Source organism: Myiozetetes cayanensis, unplaced genomic scaffold (assembly GCF_022539395.1).
Source record: "Myiozetetes cayanensis isolate MyiCay16 unplaced genomic scaffold, myiCay2020 scf22, whole genome shotgun sequence".
Classification (NCBI taxonomy): domain Eukaryota; kingdom Metazoa; phylum Chordata; class Aves; order Passeriformes; family Tyrannidae; genus Myiozetetes; species Myiozetetes cayanensis.
In genome coordinates, this window is record NW_026087434.1 from 122638 (window position 1) to 143120 (window position 20483).

Here is a 20483-nt window from a genome sequence, read left to right on the forward strand (position 1 = left end):
GAGTAGAATAGGAGCAGTTCAGTCTGTTGTGAAACTGGTAGCTAAATCCAGTGCTTTTGGATGGGGAGACACCCACTCAGCTCATCACTTTAAATGCTCTTTCATCAAAGGGAAAAAAACCCACTTTTTAAAAAAAGTTTTTAATCTAGTGATGAATTTTGCTTTATCTTGAGACAGTAATTTTGTCATTCAATGTTGGTAAAGTGTCTTCATGTTTTTTCTTAGATTTGGCAATAGATTTTAAAGATTTTCCTTTTTTTTTCCCTTAGTTTCTCCTGCAGTGTCCAAATACTGTCCCAAAAGTTTTTTTACATATGCTGTGGTAGAAATATTTTATTTTTTGTAATCCTGTTCCTGATCTTAGTCAGGATGAGCTATTTCCCATTGATTTATAAAGCAAAAAAACATTTTAGTATTTTTATATCTGCAGAAACCTAAAATTTCCCTCCGCAGGCTCCCTAAGTCAATCAGAAGTTTTCTGTTAGTGGCCCTCTTACCACAGGTAACTTTAGTGGTTTAGTTTTCTTGCCACAAAGCCTACTTGTTTGGGGCCTGCCACTACTGCACAATACATAACCATATGAATGTCCAGAGGCTGCACTGTACCTGTGTGACTGGGCTGATGATGAGGAGGATGCTGTAACTTGTGGTGCTGATCAACTGGTGTAGCAAATAGAGGCAAAGAGGAAAAGAAAAATTCTTTGAAAATCTGACTCCTCCTTTCGTTTCCTGTTCTATTCCATAGGTCTGATTCAGAACTTACAGTCTAAGGTGGCAGTGCATGGGGTCAAACTAGTCATCCCTGGACTAGACACTGCAGTGGCTGCTACAGTGTCCTCACCCAAACAGAAGGGCCTTCAGCATATCCTTGCTGAAATCTGCCGTCTGGAACTGAATGGGAACCTCCATTCTGAGCTGGAACAGGTTGTGACTCGAGAGAAAATGCACTTCCAGGATGACCCTCTTCTCAGCGGATTGCTCGATTCTGCAGAGTTGAAGACTTGCCTGGATGTGGCAGTGGAGAACATGATCAGTCATAGGATAAAGATTGTAGAGGTTAGTTAGAAGCCTGGCATAGGACAGTAGCTAGTGCTTCTAGGCCTTCCAGTAACCTGATTGCGTGCTTCCGTTCTGGATATCATTCAGGTAACATTCAGGTTTTGACTTGGTTTCTCCTTTACCTTCCTCTTTTTCTCACAGGCTATTGCAGGAAATGGACAGCTGTTCTCTCGTGTCAAAAGTATTCTGAATACTCAGCCCCTGTTGCAGGTGGACTACATTGCCACCGACCGTGTCCTGGAAAACCTTTCAGCTAACGAAAAAGAGCTACAAGATGCTGGTGTTCTCTCTAGCCAGTGGGATCCATCTAACCTTCCCTCTGGAAATCTGACCAATGCTGACTTGGTGGTGTACAACTGTTCAACAAGTGTTCTAGGGAACACCCCTGAAATCCTCTCTAATTTGGCAGCTGCAGTGAAAGAAGGAGGGTTTGTTTTGCTACACACCCTTCTTAAAGGAGAAACTCTTGGGGAAGTTGTCGGTTTCCTTACAAGCCCGGATCTGCAGCAGAAACACAGCTTCCTGAGTGAGGTAAGCCTCCTGGGAGGGTAAACACTTCCTTGGTGGGTAGCCTGGAGTCCCCTGCCTTCAGAGGCACTGGCGGTGAATGTTGAGTAGGTGTCACTTCCATACTTTCCATTGAGGCCTTCTGCAGAAATACCTAATAAAAACTTGTTCAGAAGACAGGACTTGTGAATTACTACATATTAGGTTGAGAGAGTAAACTGTTGGTTCAGTCAGGAAAGCTTTTCTTAATGCACTGAACATTATTTGTTGTCATTGTTTTTCTGTCTAATCTATGTGAAAACACTGGCCACGACAATTCCTTTTTAGTTAAAATACTGTGCTGCATTGTTGGGTGGGGTACAGCGTTATCACTGTAGGATCCTAAAATGCTTCAGGATCAGAATATCCCTCCTCCTTTTGATATCGCTGCTAGGAGTGAGACTTTACAAACTAGTTAAGTTTTTCTAACATTAAAGTGCTCCCAGAAGGAAGACTTTTCTCTTGTACTCTTCTTTTCATCTTTTCTTCCCTTCCTCCTTCTCACTTTATCTGATTCCATAATGAGATACAGTAAAATAAACCCTGAGAAGTTCGGAGAGGGGAAGCAGGGTGTCTGTGTTATATCTTCAAACCAGTATATTATGCAGATTAAGTAGTGGTAAAGCTGGCACAAGAGGGAGGAGAGTGAATGGCAAGAGTAAGGGTGGACAGTGGGACATCACCTTCTCTTGGCAGCTGTTAAACCAAGCAGTAATGGGGAATTGTTCCTCTGCTAAACTTTCCTATTATTGCTGATTTGAGGGCATGTAGCTTCTAATAGTTTAAGTTTTTGTTTATAATTCTGGAGTGGGGCAGTTGGATTTTGAATTTTTCAATTATATGGATTCTAGCCCTTCACTTTCTGCGAAGGTTTTTTTAAGGGGATTTGAGAAGAAAGGGTCATCCTTTGCTTTGCAACTTTCCCAGTAAAGGAGGTAAAAAGACCCTGAGATGCTACTGAAGATGAAAACATAAAACATAGATCTGTCATAAATGTCAGTAGCCTGGTGTTAGCAAATCCCTCAGATAAGACATGTGAGTTGAATGCACCTTCCCTAAAGAAAATTATACAAAACAGGCAAGAGTAGGCAGGACTTAATATAGTTTTCTAGGTACAAATGCTATCCATAGCCCTTGATATAAGGGATCATACTTCTGCTGGTTTGTGCCTAGCATATGAAAAGCAAATGGATGCTTTCCTGAGAACCTGCAGTCATATTTCTTTCATTCACATAGTAGAGCCTGAAGTGTTTCTGGATATGCCATACATGCATTTTCATTCTTTTTTTCTGAAATACCATTTCAGTGTAACTTAGGTATATAGGTGCTTCTTCCCTGCTAGTGTTTGGTTGCTTTTCCCCATCTCCTTGCAGACAGGGCTTATGTGACATAGACTAGACACAGTCAAATACCCTGTGGGATTTGGACGGCATGGTCACCGCTCTGGGTTTTGCGTACCTGGTAGTGCTAAGACTAGTTCCCTAGCAAGGGCTTTGATATATTTGTACTCTTGCTTTTTGGAGATCCTTTAGGGACGAAGGAGTAGTCTAGATGTGGAAAATATACTGTTATGTTAATTAAACATATATTTGTATCAAGACAATACAGAACAGATGCCAAGTTTTCAAGCAATAGGAAGAAAGAGGTGGACACCTCTTGTTTCTGGTGAAGTTGTCTTTGAGTCTCGATGTGAAGTATAGATGGGACTTGTAGTTTTAATTGACTCTTGACTTTGCTCTTAATTTGTTATTTTGCTTGACTTAACAGGCACAGTGGGAGGACTTATTCAGCAAAGCCTCACTGAATCTAGTTGCCATGAAGAAGTCATTCTTTGGCTCAGTTATTTTCCTGTGTCGCCGGCAAGCCCCTGCCAAAATACCCATTTTTCTGCCAATAGATGAGACTAATTATAAGTGGGTTGAATCCTTAAAGGTAAGAATTCCTGTGTCCTATGTATCTGAATTTCCAAATCATTATACTTTCTAAATGAGATATTTAGTAGTGTTAAAACAGGAGTGTGTGTGTGTGTGTTCAGTTGCTTTTAATAAAATAGAAGTTACTCATCTCTGCCAAGGATATGAGGGCTGTTTTCTTTGTGGTTCCTGGTAAAACAGTTTGGGGTTTGTCCTGTAGGAGGTCTTGACTGACCCATCAGAGCAGCCTGTGTGGTTGACTGCCACCAGTTGTGGGAACTCAGGAATTTTGGGAATGGTGAACTGCCTCCGCCTTGAAGCAGAAGGCCACCGAATCAGGTATGTAAGCATGCCTTTGAGCTTCATTTGGGGGATGAGGTATTTCTGTGTTTGTTTCTTTCTAGGCCTTTACCAAAATAAACAAAATGACAACTCATGTCTTCCAGGTGTGTGTTCATTTCCAACTTGAACTCTTCATCAGCTGTCCCACCCACAAGTCTTTCTTCCCTGGAGATGCAGAAGATTGTTCAGAAGGACCTGGTGATGAATGTGTATCGTGATGGAAAGTGGGGCTCCTTCAGGCATCTGCCATTGCAGCAAGGTAACTCCTTTAAGGTCCAAGGATCGCTTGCAAGGTCTTGAATCTAAATGAACTTCGAGTAGGAAATGAGTAGCTATTGTTCCTACAGTTACCTTTTATTATTATTTTAATGGCTAATTTTGAATTCCTCTGCTGCAGCACAGAGCAAACAGTAGCACACTGATATCAGGAGGAGGGATAGGCTATTTAGAGTATCAGTAGTATTGCAGAGTAAGAAAGAGCATTCTGCAGAGCAAATGGAGGAGGAGGTCGCAGTTACACAAGAAATTTTCTCATTCTGGAAAGCACATACCTGTGTTAATGTATGTAAGTTCTTATTGTTCCTTCTTCTGCAGCACAACCTCAGGAGTTGACAGAATACGCCTATGTAAATGTGCTGACTCGTGGAGACCTCTCCTCTCTTCACTGGATTGTCTCTCCACTTCGACACTTCCACACAACTAATCCCAATATTTTACTTTGCAAAGTCTATTATGCATCTCTCAACTTCCGGGACATTATGCTGGCCACAGGGAAGCTTTCTCCAGATGCTATCCCTGGTGAGTTAAAATTACACTGGAAGGAAATGTATTCACATATTGTTAGTTTGGAATTAATTCACATAATCTCTTGAATGTTAGTTTGGTACTGAACTAAAGTGTTATGTCACTTTAGCAAGAAGGCATGCTTTTGAGAAGGACATACAGCCCTGTTGCAAAACTCCCAAGTTGTACTTCCAGTTACAGTTCCATTTTTTTCATATGGCACAATTGACATGCTCTGAGGCAATGTTACTGAAATCATTGCATAGATACCAAGTGTGAGGTAAAACAACTTGATGGAGGTTCCAGAGATGGACATCATATATACCAAGGTGAGAATGCTGAAGTTTGATGCTGCTGAACATGCTTGGCTTTTAAGGAAGAAAAATGCTCAATGAAATCATTGCCTGGCAGCAAAATGGAGGTGATGTTACCTTGCTTCATAGAAGTTAAGAATTAATGTAATGTCTATGAAATGGTTTTAAAAATCTATTTCAAAGAGAGGGGGTAGAACATGTAAAAATTTAGTTAATTGAGAGATTCTTATGGGTGACTTGAGTAGGGATGGGTTCCCCTTAACGACTGAGCAACCTGGCCTGATTTGAAGGGTGTCCCTGCCCATGGCAGAAGGTTGGAACTGGATGGTCTTTAATGTCCCTTCCAGCCCAAACCATTCTGTGATTCTGTGGGTGACATAAATGTCTACCTCAAATATGAATTTACAAAAATTCAGGTTTTGCAGTATATATTTGCTGTGATCACCCTTTCTAGTTTGTTTCATTCTTTGTCAGAGGAACAAAGTTGCCTCTGAAACAAGATGTTTTTATGAGATTTCTCAAATGAAAACTGGAAACTAAAGCAGTCATCATCATGGCTAGGCTTCGCGAACGAAGATTTGAGAAGGGCTCTACCCACGCTTGCTACAAGCACGCTGATGGCTAAAAAGGCCAATGCGAGATAGACAAGTCCGGTTGCAACTAAAGCAGTATCAGCAAGGGTAAAAACTTAAGGTTTAATGAGACAAAGTCCTTTCCTGCTACTCTTGGAGCGAGACGTTAATTGTGGGGACTTATGAATTGTGTACATAGTAGATGACTCCTAGCACTCTTTCTGTCTCTGGGGTTCTGACTTTCAGGGACTGCTGTTGTAGTAAAGGGATTTTAGAAGATAAATTTCCTTTATAAAAGGTACTAATGTTTTTTCAGGTAACTGGGCTTTGCAGCAATGCATGCTGGGCATGGAGTTCTCAGGACGGGACCTGGATGGAAGAAGAGTGATGGGATTGCTGCCAGCAAAAGGGCTGGCCACAGTGGTAGACTGTGACAAGAAGTTTCTATGGGAGGTGCCTGAAAACTGGTAGGTCAACTTCTGTTTTCTGGTTAAGGTTTGCCTTCCTGCCTGAGGCTGATCAAACCCAAGTGCTGCACAATTGGAGGTGATAACAGGGCTATAGTGTTTGGAGCAACTGTAGGATTTTGGTTCAGATTCAGTGCAGGAGTTCAGTTCTAGTTTTTGTACAGTGGGTGGGTGGCTTGCATAAGGTTCTCATTTCTTTCTCGAGCTCTTAGCTTTGTGTTTCAGAATACACTGGGCTTTCAGTGTTGGTTATGTTACTGGTTAGTTACTGAAATATTTTTGTAGAATGATGAATCTTGGCTGTGCTTTGAAGCTGTGGTAGTCTGCCCTATGATAGATCAGAAAGTATAAGTGGTTGTCAATCTCAACAGCTTAACTTTCCATTGCAGAAAGGCAGATTTCATCAGGAGACTCTACTAGTCTTTTCTCAGGCTAAAGATACCTCTTTCACTTTGCTCTTTAGGACTCTAGAAGAAGCCGCTTCAGTGCCTGTGGTTTATGCCACTGCTTATTATGCTTTGGTGGTTCGAGGTGGTATGAAGAAGGGCGAGAGTATCCTTATTCACTCTGGCTCAGGAGGTGTGGGCCAAGCAGCCATTGCCATTGCCCTGAGCATGGGCTGCCGTGTCTTTGCTACTGTAGGTGAGTACTGGGGACCCAAAGTTATGGGGAAAAATACAGAGTTATAAATAATAAATAGAGAAAGCATGTGTGTGCACGTGTGTGTGCACACATGCATGCATATGTAAGTATACACCTTTGTAGGTATATACTTATTCCCCGCAATATGACCTGGTGTAGGTTTTATCTACTTGCCAGGCTGAGAACTGGATACATTATAAATACAGTTACTGACTGTGTGCTTAAAGCTTCCACAACACAGTTCAAATTTATCTACCCCTGCACGCTATATAATCAAAAGTACGGAAAAAGATCAAGGCTTGCTCCTTTTGATTCGGTAATATAAATCCAATGCCTATGCATTGAAAGCTTTTGGTCTGTTTCTGGTCCTTGCTCTACCTTATTATAAATGAGCAGTACCAACCAGACAGCCTTTGTCTTAAGGTTTGACATCTTGAGAGACTGAGAGCTTTGAAACAAGTGATTGATGGCTGCTCACACTTCGGGAAAAGATGTGCAGAGGAAAATGGGCTGTTTCATCTTAAAAAAAGAAATTAGCATAAGAATACTGACTTCTTTCAACCTATTTTCTACTTCCAGGCTCCACTGAGAAACGTGAGTATCTCCAAGCAAGATTCCCACAGCTGGATGCTAATAGCTTTGCCAGCTCCAGAGATACTACCTTTGAGCAACATATACTGCGAGTTACCAATGGAAAAGGTGAAGTTCAAGAAACATTTTTCCTTTTTTTGTTAGCTGTACCACATTATGCAGTTGGACATTCTAAAGACAATATGAGTCACTAGAAGACAGGGTTAGGCTCTTGGCAGAATTTATTAAGTAGTTGCTTCTCCTTTCATTGCAGGTGTCAATCTTGTGTTAAATTCCTTGGCGGAAGAGAAGCTCCAAGCCAGTTTGCGTTGTCTTGCTCGACATGGGCGCTTCTTGGAAATAGGCAAATTCGATCTGTCTAACAACAGTCAGCTTGGTAAGATGGGCACCAGGAAGTACATTTCATTAGGTTTTAGCTACTGACCTATACCCCCAGATCCCTCTCTGCAGGGCTGGTCTCCAGCCAATCCCAGTTTGTACCTGTGTCTCACATTACTTGGTCTCAGGTGCACAATCTGGCATTTGTTAAATTTTATATAATTGATGATTGCCCAATGTTCGGGTCTATCCAACCCCTCTGCAAGACCTGTTGTCCCTAAAGGCAGTCAGTGGCGTCTGCCAGTTTTTGAAGGCACAGGGGCAAGATTAACCTGATTTCTCTCGGTTGGAAAACAAATTTTTGAATGTTATAATGTGATGTGTTAGTGAAAAATTGCAAGAATGTTCTCCTGTTGTAGAATGATTGCATATAGCAAGTGTTGAAAGTCTGCTTCCTTGTTCTAATTAAATTTCAAAATTATCATCTTAGAAAACCTTGCTGTGAGAAAGAGTCTCTTGTGGAGATTGACAGGATGCATTAGGATTCCAGCTCCTCTGTGACTCTAACTCAGCTGTCACTGGACAAAAAAATGTCCTTTTTAATATCAGACTGACCATGATATAGCTTGTCCTCTCAACACACAATTTTTGTGAGTGGAATTTCTGTTAAACTGGTCTGCTTATAAGAGAACAACCCAATGCATATAGCATTTGGAGAGTGTATGCAAGAATGAGTTTGGAAAATGTACAATTCAAGCATCTGAGTGCATTACTCCTGTGACTTACACAGAAATGTTTCTGAAGCAGAAGATAGATTGTTTTGAAATGTCAACAGCATCAGATCACAACCAGGTTGCTTTTTCTAGGAATGGCTCTCTTCCTCAAGAATGTGGCATTTCACGGGATCCTATTAGATTCAATATTTGATGAGGGAAACGAAGAGTGGGAAGTAGTATCAGAATTGTTGAAGAAAGGCATAAAAGACGGTGTAGTAAAGCCCCTGAAGAGTACAGTCTTCGGCAAAGAAGATGTAGAAGCTGCATTCAGGTTCATGGCACAAGGAAAACATATTGGCAAAGTTATGATCAAGGTAACGAGATAATGACTTTGATTCTCTGATGCATCTGGCATCCTCTGTAGGTGACTGTATTGGATATTTTGATCCGTTTTGAGTTGAAATTGTATAACTAGGACAGCGCACGGTCAGTTTTTACTGCTGACACTGTAACAAATTTAGCTGTCAAGTCTCCATGCTGATTTCCCATTGACTGAAGGAGTATAGCGTGGAAAGATAAGTGTATTGTGTATCTGATTGTAACGACTGTTTTGTTTGTTTTGGTTTTTTCCTTTGCGGGGCTGGGGGGTAGGTCCAAGAAGAGGAAAAGGAATATCCTTTAAGAAAGCTTGAACCAGTGAAAATCTCTGCAATCTCTCGTACTTCCTGTCCACCCACCAAGTCTTACATCATCACAGGGGGCTTAGGAGGATTTGGGCTTGAGTTGGCACAGTGGCTGGTTGAGAGAGGAGCCCAGAAGCTCATACTGACATCTCGTTCTGGCATACGAACTGGTAAGCAAAAATTGTAAGGGAACAGGTAAACTGACTGACTTTCAACAGACCTCAGTTTGTAGTTTCTCTCCGTTTTTAAACCTTCTGTTGGCAGATAATAATGTCTTGATTTCTTTTCCCTTTTCTCTATGTATTATCTCACTTCAAACAAACTGTTGTCCCCTTTATTCTAAAGGATTTTTTTTAACTGGATCTTTTTTCCAACTACTACTTTCCCCTTTTTATGCTTCCTAATTCTATCAACCCATTTTCTCCCTCGCACAAATTTTTATGCAGCTTTATTTACCTTTACTTCCTCTGCAAAGTCTGTATCTGGCTACCTCACTGACTTGTCCAGTGGCTGTAGCATGTTGGATCACATGCCACAAGGAGGGGCCTATAAACTCCTTTCTAAAGATACTCTCTCTCTCAAATTACATGTGTGGATGCTTGCTTTTGCTCCTTAGATAGCACATTTGTAAAGATGGACGCTTACTATCTGATAACATCTGTAAGCGTTTTTACTCAGTTTTAAGGTGTTAGTTTGATTACAGTTGCAAGTGTTGAGATTTCTTATCAGTGATAGTCTTCAGTATTTCCTCATACGATCTCTGTCTCTACAGGTTTCTTCTTTCTTTTGGCAAGCTCACAATTGCACAACTTGCGCAAACACGTTGATAAAATATTTCTCAAGTTCAGGCTATGCTCTGTAATCTATTGCCTTGCTCTAATCTAGGCATTCTTTCCTGCCCCAGTACCTGCATTCTTGTTCATTTCCCTTCATGGTTGAACTTTTTCTTCCTTCCCGTACCACCACCCCAACCTTATCACAGAATCATGGAATATACCTAGTTGGAAGGGACCCACAAGGATCATCAAGTCCTATTCCTAGTGCTGCACCCATTCCCAAGAGTCACACCATGTGCTTGAGAGTATCGTCCAAATGCTTCTTACACTCCGTCAGCCTTGGTGCTGTGACCACTTGCCTGGGGAGCCTATTCCAGCATCTAGCCACTCTCTCAGTGAAGAACCTCTTTCTAATATCCAACCTAAACTCCCCTGACAGAACTTTAGGCCATTCTCTCAGGTCCTGTCACTGGTCACAACAGAGTAGAGCTCAGGGCCTGCCCCTCCTCTTCCCCTCACAAGGAAGTTGTAAATGCAGTGAGGTCTCCCCTCAGTTCTCCTCCAGCTGAACACACCAAGTGCCCTCAGCCACTGCTCACACGGCTTCCCCTCAAGTCCCTTCCCCATTTTTGTTACCCTCCTTTGGATGCTCTCTGGACACTTAATATCTTCCTTACACTGCAGTGCCCAAAACTGCCACAGTATTGCAGGTGAGGCCGCCCCAAGTCAGAGCAGAGAGGACAATCCCCTCCCTGGCCCGGCCGGCAGTGCTGGGCCCGATGCCCCCCAGGGCATGGTTGGCCCTCCTGGCTGCCAGGGCACTGCTGTCTCATGGCCAACTGGCCACCAACAAGGCTCTTTCCTAGCACTGCTTTCCAGCATCTCGTTCCCCAGTCTGTACATACACCCAGGGTTGCCCCATCCCAGGGGCAGAATCTTGCACTTTCCCTTCTTGAACTTCATACAGTTGGTGATTCCCAGCCCTGTGATCTGTCAAGGTCTCTCTGCAGGGCCTCCCTGCCTTTGAGGGAGTCAACAGCTCCTCCCAGTTTTGCATCATCTGCAAGCTTTTGTGGTGTCTCTTCCAGTCCCCATGTCCAAGTCATTTCTGAAGATATTGAAGAGCACAGGGCCCAAGACAGAGCCCCGTGGAATCCCACTAGTGACAGGTTAGGGTTACCTCATCCACTGTCATTCTCTGTGCTCAACCTGAGAGCCAGTTGCTCACCCACCGCATGATGTGTTTATCCAGCTCTGGACCGGACAGTTTGTCCAGAAGGATACAGTGAGAGACAGTATTGAAAGCTTTACTGAAATCCAAAAAGATTACATCAGCTGGCTTCCCTTGATCAACCAGGTGGGTTACCTTGCCATAAAAGGAAATTAGGTTGGATAAGCAGGGCCTTCCTCTCATGAAACCGTGCTGGCTGTGACCAACAATTGCATTGTCTTTCGGGTGTTTTTCAGTGCCTCCCAGAATAATTTTCTCCATAACTTTACCTGGCATTGAAGTGAGATTGACAGGCTTGTAGTTTTGGGGTCCTCCTTCTTAACCTTCTTGAAAATCATAACAGTGTTTGCCAGCTTCCAGTCAGCTGGGACCTCTCCGCATTTCCAAGTCTGCTCAAAAATCGTTGAGAGAGGTTTTACTGACTCTGTTCTCCACTTGATCTATTTAGAATATTTCTGAAACTCAAGTGATTTCTACCTATGGTTTAAGTTTTGGCCAATTTTTCTCTTGTAGCTGAATCAGGAATTATTTAGCTATTCAGTCCTTATCTAGTCAGAAAAGAATAAGGAGCAGGTTAACCAAAGCCTTATGGTTTGGATGCTTCATCTCAGGCACGGTCTACCTTTATTTTTTGTAGGCTACCAGGCTAAACGTGTTAAAGAGTGGAAGGCACTGGGAATCCAAGTGTTGGTATCTACCAGTGATATTGGAACACTAGAAGGAACACAGCTCTTGATAGAAGAAGCTTTGCAGCTTGGACCAGTTGGAGGCATCTTTAATTTGGCTGTGGTAAGTAAGAAAAATGCTCAAGACTTGTAAGAAACAGCATCCATTCAAGTGACTTTTTTACTAAAGGCAGGCAGGCTTCATACAGTTTTAGTTTGGTTCTCTGTGTTTCAAAGGACACACCCTGCTTTGGTTTTACCTGGTGACTAAAGGCTTTTGGGTCTGGCCCCTTGACCTGAGAAGCAACAGTATTTGTCCAGCAAGTTCAGTTTTGTGGTAAAACAAATGTTGTCCAAGATCTCTGGAGACATGAAAAATCTCATTTAGAACTTGCCAAAATTGTTGCAGTGGCAATTCTGAAAATATACTGAAAAAAAGCAGACTTAGCAAAAGCCATGTTGTCATATTTGGGGATATCAGAATATGTCTGTACTGCAAAGTTACAAAAATACATTGTATGGAGATATCCTCTTATATCTGAAGCCTTGTGCCATATTTAAACAGAGAAACTGGAGATACTGAACCTGCACCTTCTTTTTTTAATCCCTCCTCCCACCCCCCGCCATAGGTCCTTAGAGATGGCATGATTGAAAATCAAACCCCCGAATTATTCTGGGAGGTCAACAAGCCCAAGTATTCAGGCACCCTTCATTTGGATTGGTAAGTGTCTGTAGAAGGGACAAATAATAACTGCTGTTATGGTCACAGAAGTGATCAAACTTCGTCGTTTTAGTCTTGCACTAGCCTTCCTCAGTAACATAGTTAGCAAGTTTTTCTGATGAGGTTTCTCTCTCCTGCTCTGCTCCAAGGGTGACTCGTAAGAAGTGTCCAGACCTGGACTATTTTGTTGTGTTCTCCTCTGTAAGCTGCGGAAGAGGTAACGCTGGGCAAAGTAATTATGGCTTTGCCAATTCTACCATGGAGCGTATCTGTGAGCAGCGACATCACGATGGACTCCCAGGTAAGATGACTTTACTCATTGCGCAGAATAATCTCTCTCACCAAACATCCAGATGAGAACCATTTCACTAGAGACTTGTGCACTTACCTGGAGCGATAATAAATGTTGAAGGCTGTTTTCCCCTCCCAGCTGTTATCCTGAATCATTCAAATGTGAATGAACACTGACCATTTAACAGCACAAAGGAAATGCAGGCCTTAGCTTAGCTGGTTCTTAACTCTGTTTTGTTGCTGTCATGCGCTTTAGTTAGAAGGCTTAGTGTGTTGTTTGTTCTCTTTTCTCCTCCAGGCCTGGCAATCCAGTGGGGAGCCATTGGTGATGTGGGTATCTTGCTGAAGACAATGGGAAACAAAGACATTGTGGTGGGGGGAACGATTCCCCAGCAAATCAGCTCATGCCTGGAGGTTCTCGATATCTTCCTGAATCAACCTCATCCTGTCATGTCCAGTTTTGTCCTAGCAGAGAAAGTCTCTGTGAAAGCTGAAGGAGGCAGTCAGCGGGATCTTGTAGAAGCTGTTGCTCACATCCTGGGTAAGTGCTTTCATTCAATCACTGCTGAGCAGTGTCTGCCATCCGACTGCTTTTGGAAAGCAGTGGTGCTGCTGTAGGTGCTCTATTCAACATCTCCTCCTGATTTCCTGTGGTGTGGGTCTGTTGCTGTTGTAGGACTGTTTGCTTTTTTTTTTTTTCTTTTTTCATTTACACTGCTTCTCCTCTCCAGTTATCACTTGGTTTCTTGTATGGGCTTTTCTCCCTTACTGTGTTTACACACAGATGCACATATACTCCAATGTCTTGAGTTTTATTTAAAGTGGACTGGGACTTCTCTCCAATGGGGAATCAACAGAAACAGCCCCCAAAAGCAGACAGCACATAATAGGGCAAATACATGACTTACTTTCTGAGTACTGTTCCAGCTTTCAAACATTCATCTTGGGATGTCCCCATGCTGCAGAAAGTGCCTTTTCTGTACTAAGTGGCGGACCAGTAGTGTATTCACTAACCAGCTGTCTGTCATCCTATGTGAACATCTAGTAACCACAATTTAAATATGTGTTACAGTTGCTGCGTCTTCCTGTCTGTATTGAACCTGCTTCCTTTTACCATTGTGTCTCCTATTTCTGTGTTGAAAGGGAATAATCTCTGTCAACTCCATCTACTGTGTCCCTCTTCAGTTATCTCTTTTGCAGACAGAAGTGTGTATTGATCCTTTGTTTTCTACCAAAAGAGGTACTGATAAATGAAAGACAGTCTCTTGAGTGGTATTTAAAGAATTGTGTGCAGTTCACTGACAGCACATCTGGCCTCTGAGAGCAGACATGGCTTTTATAACCAGCTGTAGGGTTAGTTTGGAAGGAGAAAGTGTGAAGACAACAAAGAGAGAAGCTAATAATAAAGCCTAATGGTGGGAAGGGTGGCATCATGGGGCAGCACAAGGGGGACAACAGAGCAAAGAGCTGTAGGTGCAGGTGTTAGTCTAAGAGGCTTTTTACAGGTAAGGCCTGTATTATGAGAGACCTTTTGCAACTGGACTTGTCTATCTCGCGTTGGCCTTTTTAGCCATCAGCGCGCTTGTAGCAAGCGTGGGTAGAGCCCTTCTCAAATCTTCATTCGCAAAGCCTAGCCACGATGATGATGAGAGGCCTTTTACAGTTAGGAAAGGGTGAGAGATTGAACAGTGTGAAAATTGAAGAGGAAAAGGCAATGAAGGTTAGAGGAATCATGTCGTCCTCCAGTGTGAAAGACATTGTGTTGCAATCACCCATCATTGACACTGATAACTTTCATCTCATGTTGTAGATCAGGATTGGTTGCATTAAGTTTAGGACTGCAGTTTCAGTTAGAGCCCCCAGTATGTGACATTTGTCTAGCTGACTGACTGCTCAGGACTTGGTCTAGAGCTGATGTGAAAATGTTCAGAGCTATTTTTCTGGGACTGATGTATCCCTTGTCATAAATCTGAGCACATTTAATGTGTACTCTAAAGACTAAATCCCATATGACAAGATGTGGGTAGCAGAAGAGGTGACTTGTGAAAGTATTAGATGATCCTGAAAGGTAATTCTCTGTAGCTGCAGTTTATTGAGATTTTAGGAGAAAAAAGGAAGTGGAAAAGGCTGCTAGAGAGGCCTAGAGCTGAAAAGAAACTGCTAGCATGCTTTTTTGTTCTCAGGTGTCCGTGATGTGAGTAGTCTGAATGCTGACAGTTCCTTGGCTGACTTGGGCTTGGATTCCTTGATGGGAGTGGAGGTGCGCCAGACACTGGAGAGAGACTATGACATCGTTATGACCATGAGAGAAATTCGACTCCTTACAATCAACAAACTGCGTGAACTTTCTTCCAAGTCCAAGACAGCAGAGGGTACAGTGTCTGGATTAGAGTTGCTATCAGTCACCCGAATCCAAATAATTAAGCTTGCAATCCGTTGCTTTAATTTCTAGTGGCATAAACCTCAATCAGATCATGAAATAAGGTTATAGCTGAATGGCTTTCAAGTGACAGACATGTCACAGGAGTGTATTGACCACTGGGTCAGGCCCATCATTCCTGGGGGCAGAGTGTCAGAGCAAATGTGAAAGCTGCTTTCTTGCGTGGCTAGCATCTGCATGCACAAATACTCTTATGTGGCTGTGTGCACGATGCAATTTGAGACCTTTTAGTTCTCTGGGGGATAAACAATGTAAGTTCATACTTACAGTAAGCTAAAAAGCATGTGCTGCAGAGAAACTGACAGTAGGAAGATCCTTATGTCTGTGTCCTGATGATGTGCTGAGCCAATGGGCTAATCTTGAGCAGCCCTGAGGTTCTCCTTTAGGACTATGGCTACGTGACCAAGACTGATCCTGAAGCCAATTCTGTTTGGTGTGCTTTCCTTCAAAGATCTGAAGTCATCCCCACTGACGAAGACAGGCCTAGGCGAACCTCCAAAACTAGATTTGAACAACTTGTTGGTGAACCCAGAAGGGCCAACGATCACCCGTCTCAATGATGTTCAGAGCACAGAGCGCCCTCTTTTCCTTGTTCACCCCATTGAAGGATCCATTGCAGTTTTCTACACTCTTGCCTCCAGACTTCACATACCCTGCTATGGACTCCAGTGCACAAAAGGTATCTCAGTTTTTTTTATATTCAGCATTTTGAATTTGCAAACTTAACATTCTGAACTGTACAGAGAGGGCTTTGTTTCTAGACTGTTAAACTCTCAGGGACAAGTATCAGGGCCTATTAGTCTGCATAGGGTCATGTCAAGCATCCCCAGGTATCAAGAGGAATAATAGGTTAGATTGGAGAGCTTATGTGTGGGAAAAACAAGGCATGCTATTCCACCCATCCTTGGAAAGCAGGAGTATTACTATTGCTTGTCCAAAACACAAGTTTTTAACCATAATTTAGTAATTTTTCTGCACAATAACCTGAATGTTTCCAACAGGGTTGTTTTTGAGTGCACGAAAACATATTTGTCTCTGACAGTGTCTTTTCACCAGTCTGTTTCTAACTCACTTCTGTGTTCTAGCTGCTCCCTTGGACAGCATCCAGAGCCTGGCAGCCTATTACATTGACTGCATGAAGCAGATCCAGCCTGAAGGGCCTTACCGCATTGCTGGATACTCCTTCGGTGCCTGTGTAGCCTTTGAAATGTGCTCCCAACTGCAAGCACAACAAAATGCTTCCCATGCACTCAACAGTTTATTCCTCTTTGATGGGTCTCATTCCTTTGTGGCAGCATATACTCAGGTAAGGGGCACAGAGAAAATCTTCTGTTTGGGGACCATCCTCTCTCATCAGGACTCACATTCTTGGAGCTAAGTATTCTAGATATGAGCAATCTGAAAAGCTGACAGCCTTCTTTGACAGGGAGGTTGGGAGACAGCTGTAGACGGTGGATGCTTTAGAGATGTCTGAAAGGTAGAAGCATATGGTGGGTGGTCTTCATTAAATGGCAAGAGCTGAGGCACAAGTGTTGCTCTTGCTATGATAAATCATAATATTAGTCTTCTGGAAGATTCTGGTGTCCGCAAGTCAAGATCCTTGTGTAGTGGTGCTAGGAAACCTTGCTTAAGGCTTCCCTTCCATTTGCGTTGCACTTTCTAGAGAATACTTGGCTCTTGGCAATTGCCACCCCGGATTTGCTTTCTAATCTCTCCTCAAGGGACTCTCCCCCTCCCTTTTTTCCCCAGTTCACACCCTTTGTTCTTAATTGCTTTTATTGGACTTTCAGGATCAGGTTTCACGTTCGCATTGTGTTCTTTTCTTTTCCAGAGCTACAGAGCCAAACTGACCCAAGGAAATGAGGCTGCGTTGGAGACTGAAGCATTATGTGTCTTTGTTCAGCAATTTACAGGCACTGAATACAATAAGGTAATCTTTCTTATTTTTTTTATATATGTGTGAGTGTGTATTTATTTTTATCTTAAAAAGTGTGCATGTATAAATATATATATAAAAAAGTAGATACATGCATTTCTTAATATTGCACAAGAGAGGTGTGGTTTGTTGGCTAATGGAGATGGATTCTCAGCTATTGAGACTAATGTAAAAAGAAAATGTTAATATTTCCAGCTGCTGGAGGTTCTTCTGCCCCTGAAAGATCTGGAGGCTCGTGTGAATGCTGCTGTAGACCTGATAACTGAGATTCATACAAACATCGATCGTGAAGCACTCAGCTTCGCTGCAACTTCATTTTACCATAAACTGAAGGCTGCTGACAAGTATATACCAGACTCCAAGTATCATGGGAATGTGACACTGATGCGGGCAAAGTCTCACAATGAATATGAAGAAGGTCTGGGTAGAGACTACAAACTCTCAGAGGTCAGTGTCAGGCCCACTGGTGACTGTTAAGTTTCTTCTGATATTTGGGGGATCCAAAGGAAAACATGGAAAATCGTCATCCTTGCTGAGGAAAAATGGACAAAACCAACCAGAAAGAAATTATTACTCTGCAGCTATTGCATTCTAACAAAAATTAGAAGTCCCCAAAAGCAAATGCATTGGTTGGTTCCAGGTATTTTCTGTGGATAATGACGGTCAGAAGGTTAAGGCTCTATAGTGGATAATGTTTTCTACAGCTGATTCTTGCACCCTCTAGAATTACTTTGGATAATAAAGATGTTAAAAGAGAGTAACTTTTAGTCTTCTTTCACTATAGGTCCAAATTTTAGTTTGGACCTGTAATGGGGGAAGCCTCCTAAAGAGCAAGTGTCAGCCTTCTGACAATAAAGGCGGCTTTTTCTCAGTTGCCTTTTCTAGACCACTTATTAGTTAGCAGCGGGTTTCTTGTGGGCTTAAAAAAGTAGAGTTGTGGCCTGTAGTGCAGGTCACTATTCTATAGCGCCTACTCACATACAAGGCTTAAGTGTCTTATATTATGGTGCAAATACCAGGGAAAAAGAAGTGATTTTCAGAATTCTCTTCCTGTTTCTGGCATCTCCTATCCTTTCAGACTTCTAACTTAGTCATTCCAGACTAATTTACATGTTATTAAGGTTACATAATGACCTTAAAGGAAGACTTACGGTCGTGGGAGAAAGACAGTGGGGAAGGGGGGTGTTTATTTGGTTTTCTTAAGGGCTTGGAAGTAGTTACTTTATTCTTTGATATTGTAGATAAATTATTCTTTTGGTACCAGATTGGTTAATTTCCTGCCCAGATTATATTTGAGTGGAGTGCCTGCCAGGCTGTCACACTACTGTGCTTTAAAACACTGGTTCCTAACAGTGCCCTGCAGCCAATCTATGAAAATGTGTCAGGTAAAAATGGTGCTGTTTTTAACTGAATTTAGTAGAGACAGTGGGGTAAACTGTGAGTAACTTAAAAGACTGACAAACCCAAACCAGCTAGATGACCAACTGGTGGTAAACTGTGAATGAATTCTTGTATCTCTGCAGGTATGTGATGGGAAAGTATCTGTCCACATTGTTGAAGGGGATCACCGCACCTTGCTGGAGGGAGTTGGCGCTGAATCAATTATTGGGATCATCCACAGCTCACTGGCAGAGCCACGTGTCAGTGTCAGGGAGGGTTAACTTCTGCTTACTCACTGTCAGTGAAGAAAATGCCAACAACATTCCTAGTTATGACAGACCCCAAGGAACTCTTCCTGGTTCAACATCTCATCTGCTCTGCTGCCAGAACTGGGAAGTCCAGCTGTACTCAATTGGTCTTTTTCTTTCTCTTTCTTGCTTATCTTTTCCCAACTTTTACGGGATTTATATCTCTTTCCTTTCCTATGCTGTTTTCCCCCTAGTAACCTTGTCCATGTTACTGTAGTGCTGTGACTCCGTCACTGTGCACTACTATGAGGGTTCCCCCCGATGGTTGCTTCCTACACCCTTGGCAGTATGAAAAACAAATCTAGGAGTAGATTTCTTGTGCTCTATATTGTTTTTGTCTTAACAGTATTCCAAAGGGTATGTGATAGCACTTGTTGACCAAGCCTAGTGAGCAGAGAGAGGAATGGAGCTGCAGCTGATTTTGGAGATACTTTTTATCTGTGAAGAATCTGTCTGCAGTTTAGATCAGAAAGAGAATTCCATTGAGGGTTTTGTAACTATATTTTTTAATTTGCTATATTCTAAGTATTTATTGTGTCAAACCAGAGACTTCTTACTTGGTTTTAATTTATCATGGGTTATAAGAGAAAAGAAACATCCCTTTTTGGAAGGGAAGATTTATCCTAAAAGGGAGACTTGCCCATTTGTTAAACAAAAGTGCATCTTTGGAATAGTCTGGTTTCTTGTTTGGTTTGTTCTTTTTTCTCCCACTGCCCTGCCCTGCCCTGTTCAGAAAGGAAAAGGTAGAAGGAAAGATTCTTGTCATCACCCACTCTTCTGAGGAGAGAAGGGCCTGGGGGTATAGGGTGGATGGTTTGACAGATACCCCTGTATTGAACAGCCTTAACTTGGGCATGATAAAAACAGGCAGAGGTGTTCCTAGGCCAGTACTTTGTTTATATTTGTGCAAGGTTCTGTGCCCTCCTGTATCAGAACCTTAGTAAAAAATTATTGCTTTACCTTATTTCCTCCCACCTCCAGTCTCACCACCCAACCAAACATTTGGAATGTGGGGGCAGGGAATAGAATTCCTTAACAACTGAATTAATCCCCCACCCCTGCTCTCATATAACCAAAGCTCAGGCAAACATACAAGTATCTAAGAAGCCCCTGTATATTTTATTTAGCACAGGCCTTGTATATTCATTTTCCTTTCAGTAATGAGACTGGAGATCCCACATAAGTTAGCCAAGTAATCAGTTTGATGGTATGATTTTAAAACATAGTTCCTTTTTAAAGGAAACTTGCATAAAATTCAGTTGAAAAATTTTTTTTCTTTGCTATGGTGAATCTGTCCTTTCCGAAATCAGTAAATCCTTGCTACACTTATGATACAGAGGAGACCTGGCTAGCAACAAAGCACCAACTAGGAGGAGCCTCTCAGAACTGCTGTAAAACCCCAGTTTGCTCCATCTTCATCCCCCAGTGAAGCATCTTGGTAGTACAGGAACATTCCAGTGACAGGAACAGATGGCTCTTCACTGCAGGCTCTGACCTAGTGTCTTTTGCTTATACCACCCTCTGTTGATAGTGGCTGGGTTAACTGGTTTTAGTTTTATAAAGTATTTCTTTTGTGAAATCTGAAATAAAACAACATAATGTCAGCTTAAACCATTTTGAAATGTTCTTTTTTTTCTTTTAATTAATACTTTTTGGTCTGAAGAGTGTCTTTTTCTCTTTGGCTTTCCTGGTATTAAACAGAATTGATCACTGGTTGGCTTTTTGTCTTATTTCTACCACCATTTCTTAAATTTGTGTTTCACCTTGAATCTCATTTCTTGGTATCAAG

General features: G+C 42.2%; 1 protein-coding gene across 1 annotated transcript in view; it reads left to right on the top strand.

Moving 5' to 3' along the window:
* FASN (fatty acid synthase) overlaps window positions 1-20409 on the top strand; it is a 44887-nt gene extending 24478 nt beyond the window's left edge. Inside the window, exons 22-43 of the mRNA XM_050318948.1 lie at window positions 746-1056; window positions 1201-1590; window positions 3373-3537; window positions 3739-3857; window positions 3965-4119; window positions 4455-4658; window positions 5846-5996; window positions 6460-6638; window positions 7218-7337; window positions 7483-7605; window positions 8414-8637; window positions 8915-9116; window positions 11591-11742; window positions 12248-12339; window positions 12489-12640; window positions 12929-13171; window positions 14814-15002; window positions 15522-15749; window positions 16156-16376; window positions 16902-17000; window positions 17202-17453; window positions 18530-20409. Coding sequence (XP_050174905.1) covers window positions 746-1056; window positions 1201-1590; window positions 3373-3537; window positions 3739-3857; window positions 3965-4119; window positions 4455-4658; window positions 5846-5996; window positions 6460-6638; window positions 7218-7337; window positions 7483-7605; window positions 8414-8637; window positions 8915-9116; window positions 11591-11742; window positions 12248-12339; window positions 12489-12640; window positions 12929-13171; window positions 14814-15002; window positions 15522-15749; window positions 16156-16376; window positions 16902-17000; window positions 17202-17453; window positions 18530-18667 — 4109 coding nt within the window. The 3' untranslated portion in view covers window positions 18668-20409. The remainder of the gene's footprint in view (window positions 1-745; window positions 1057-1200; window positions 1591-3372; window positions 3538-3738; window positions 3858-3964; window positions 4120-4454; window positions 4659-5845; window positions 5997-6459; window positions 6639-7217; window positions 7338-7482; window positions 7606-8413; window positions 8638-8914; window positions 9117-11590; window positions 11743-12247; window positions 12340-12488; window positions 12641-12928; window positions 13172-14813; window positions 15003-15521; window positions 15750-16155; window positions 16377-16901; window positions 17001-17201; window positions 17454-18529) is intronic.
* Window positions 20410-20483: the final 74 nt, after the last annotated feature.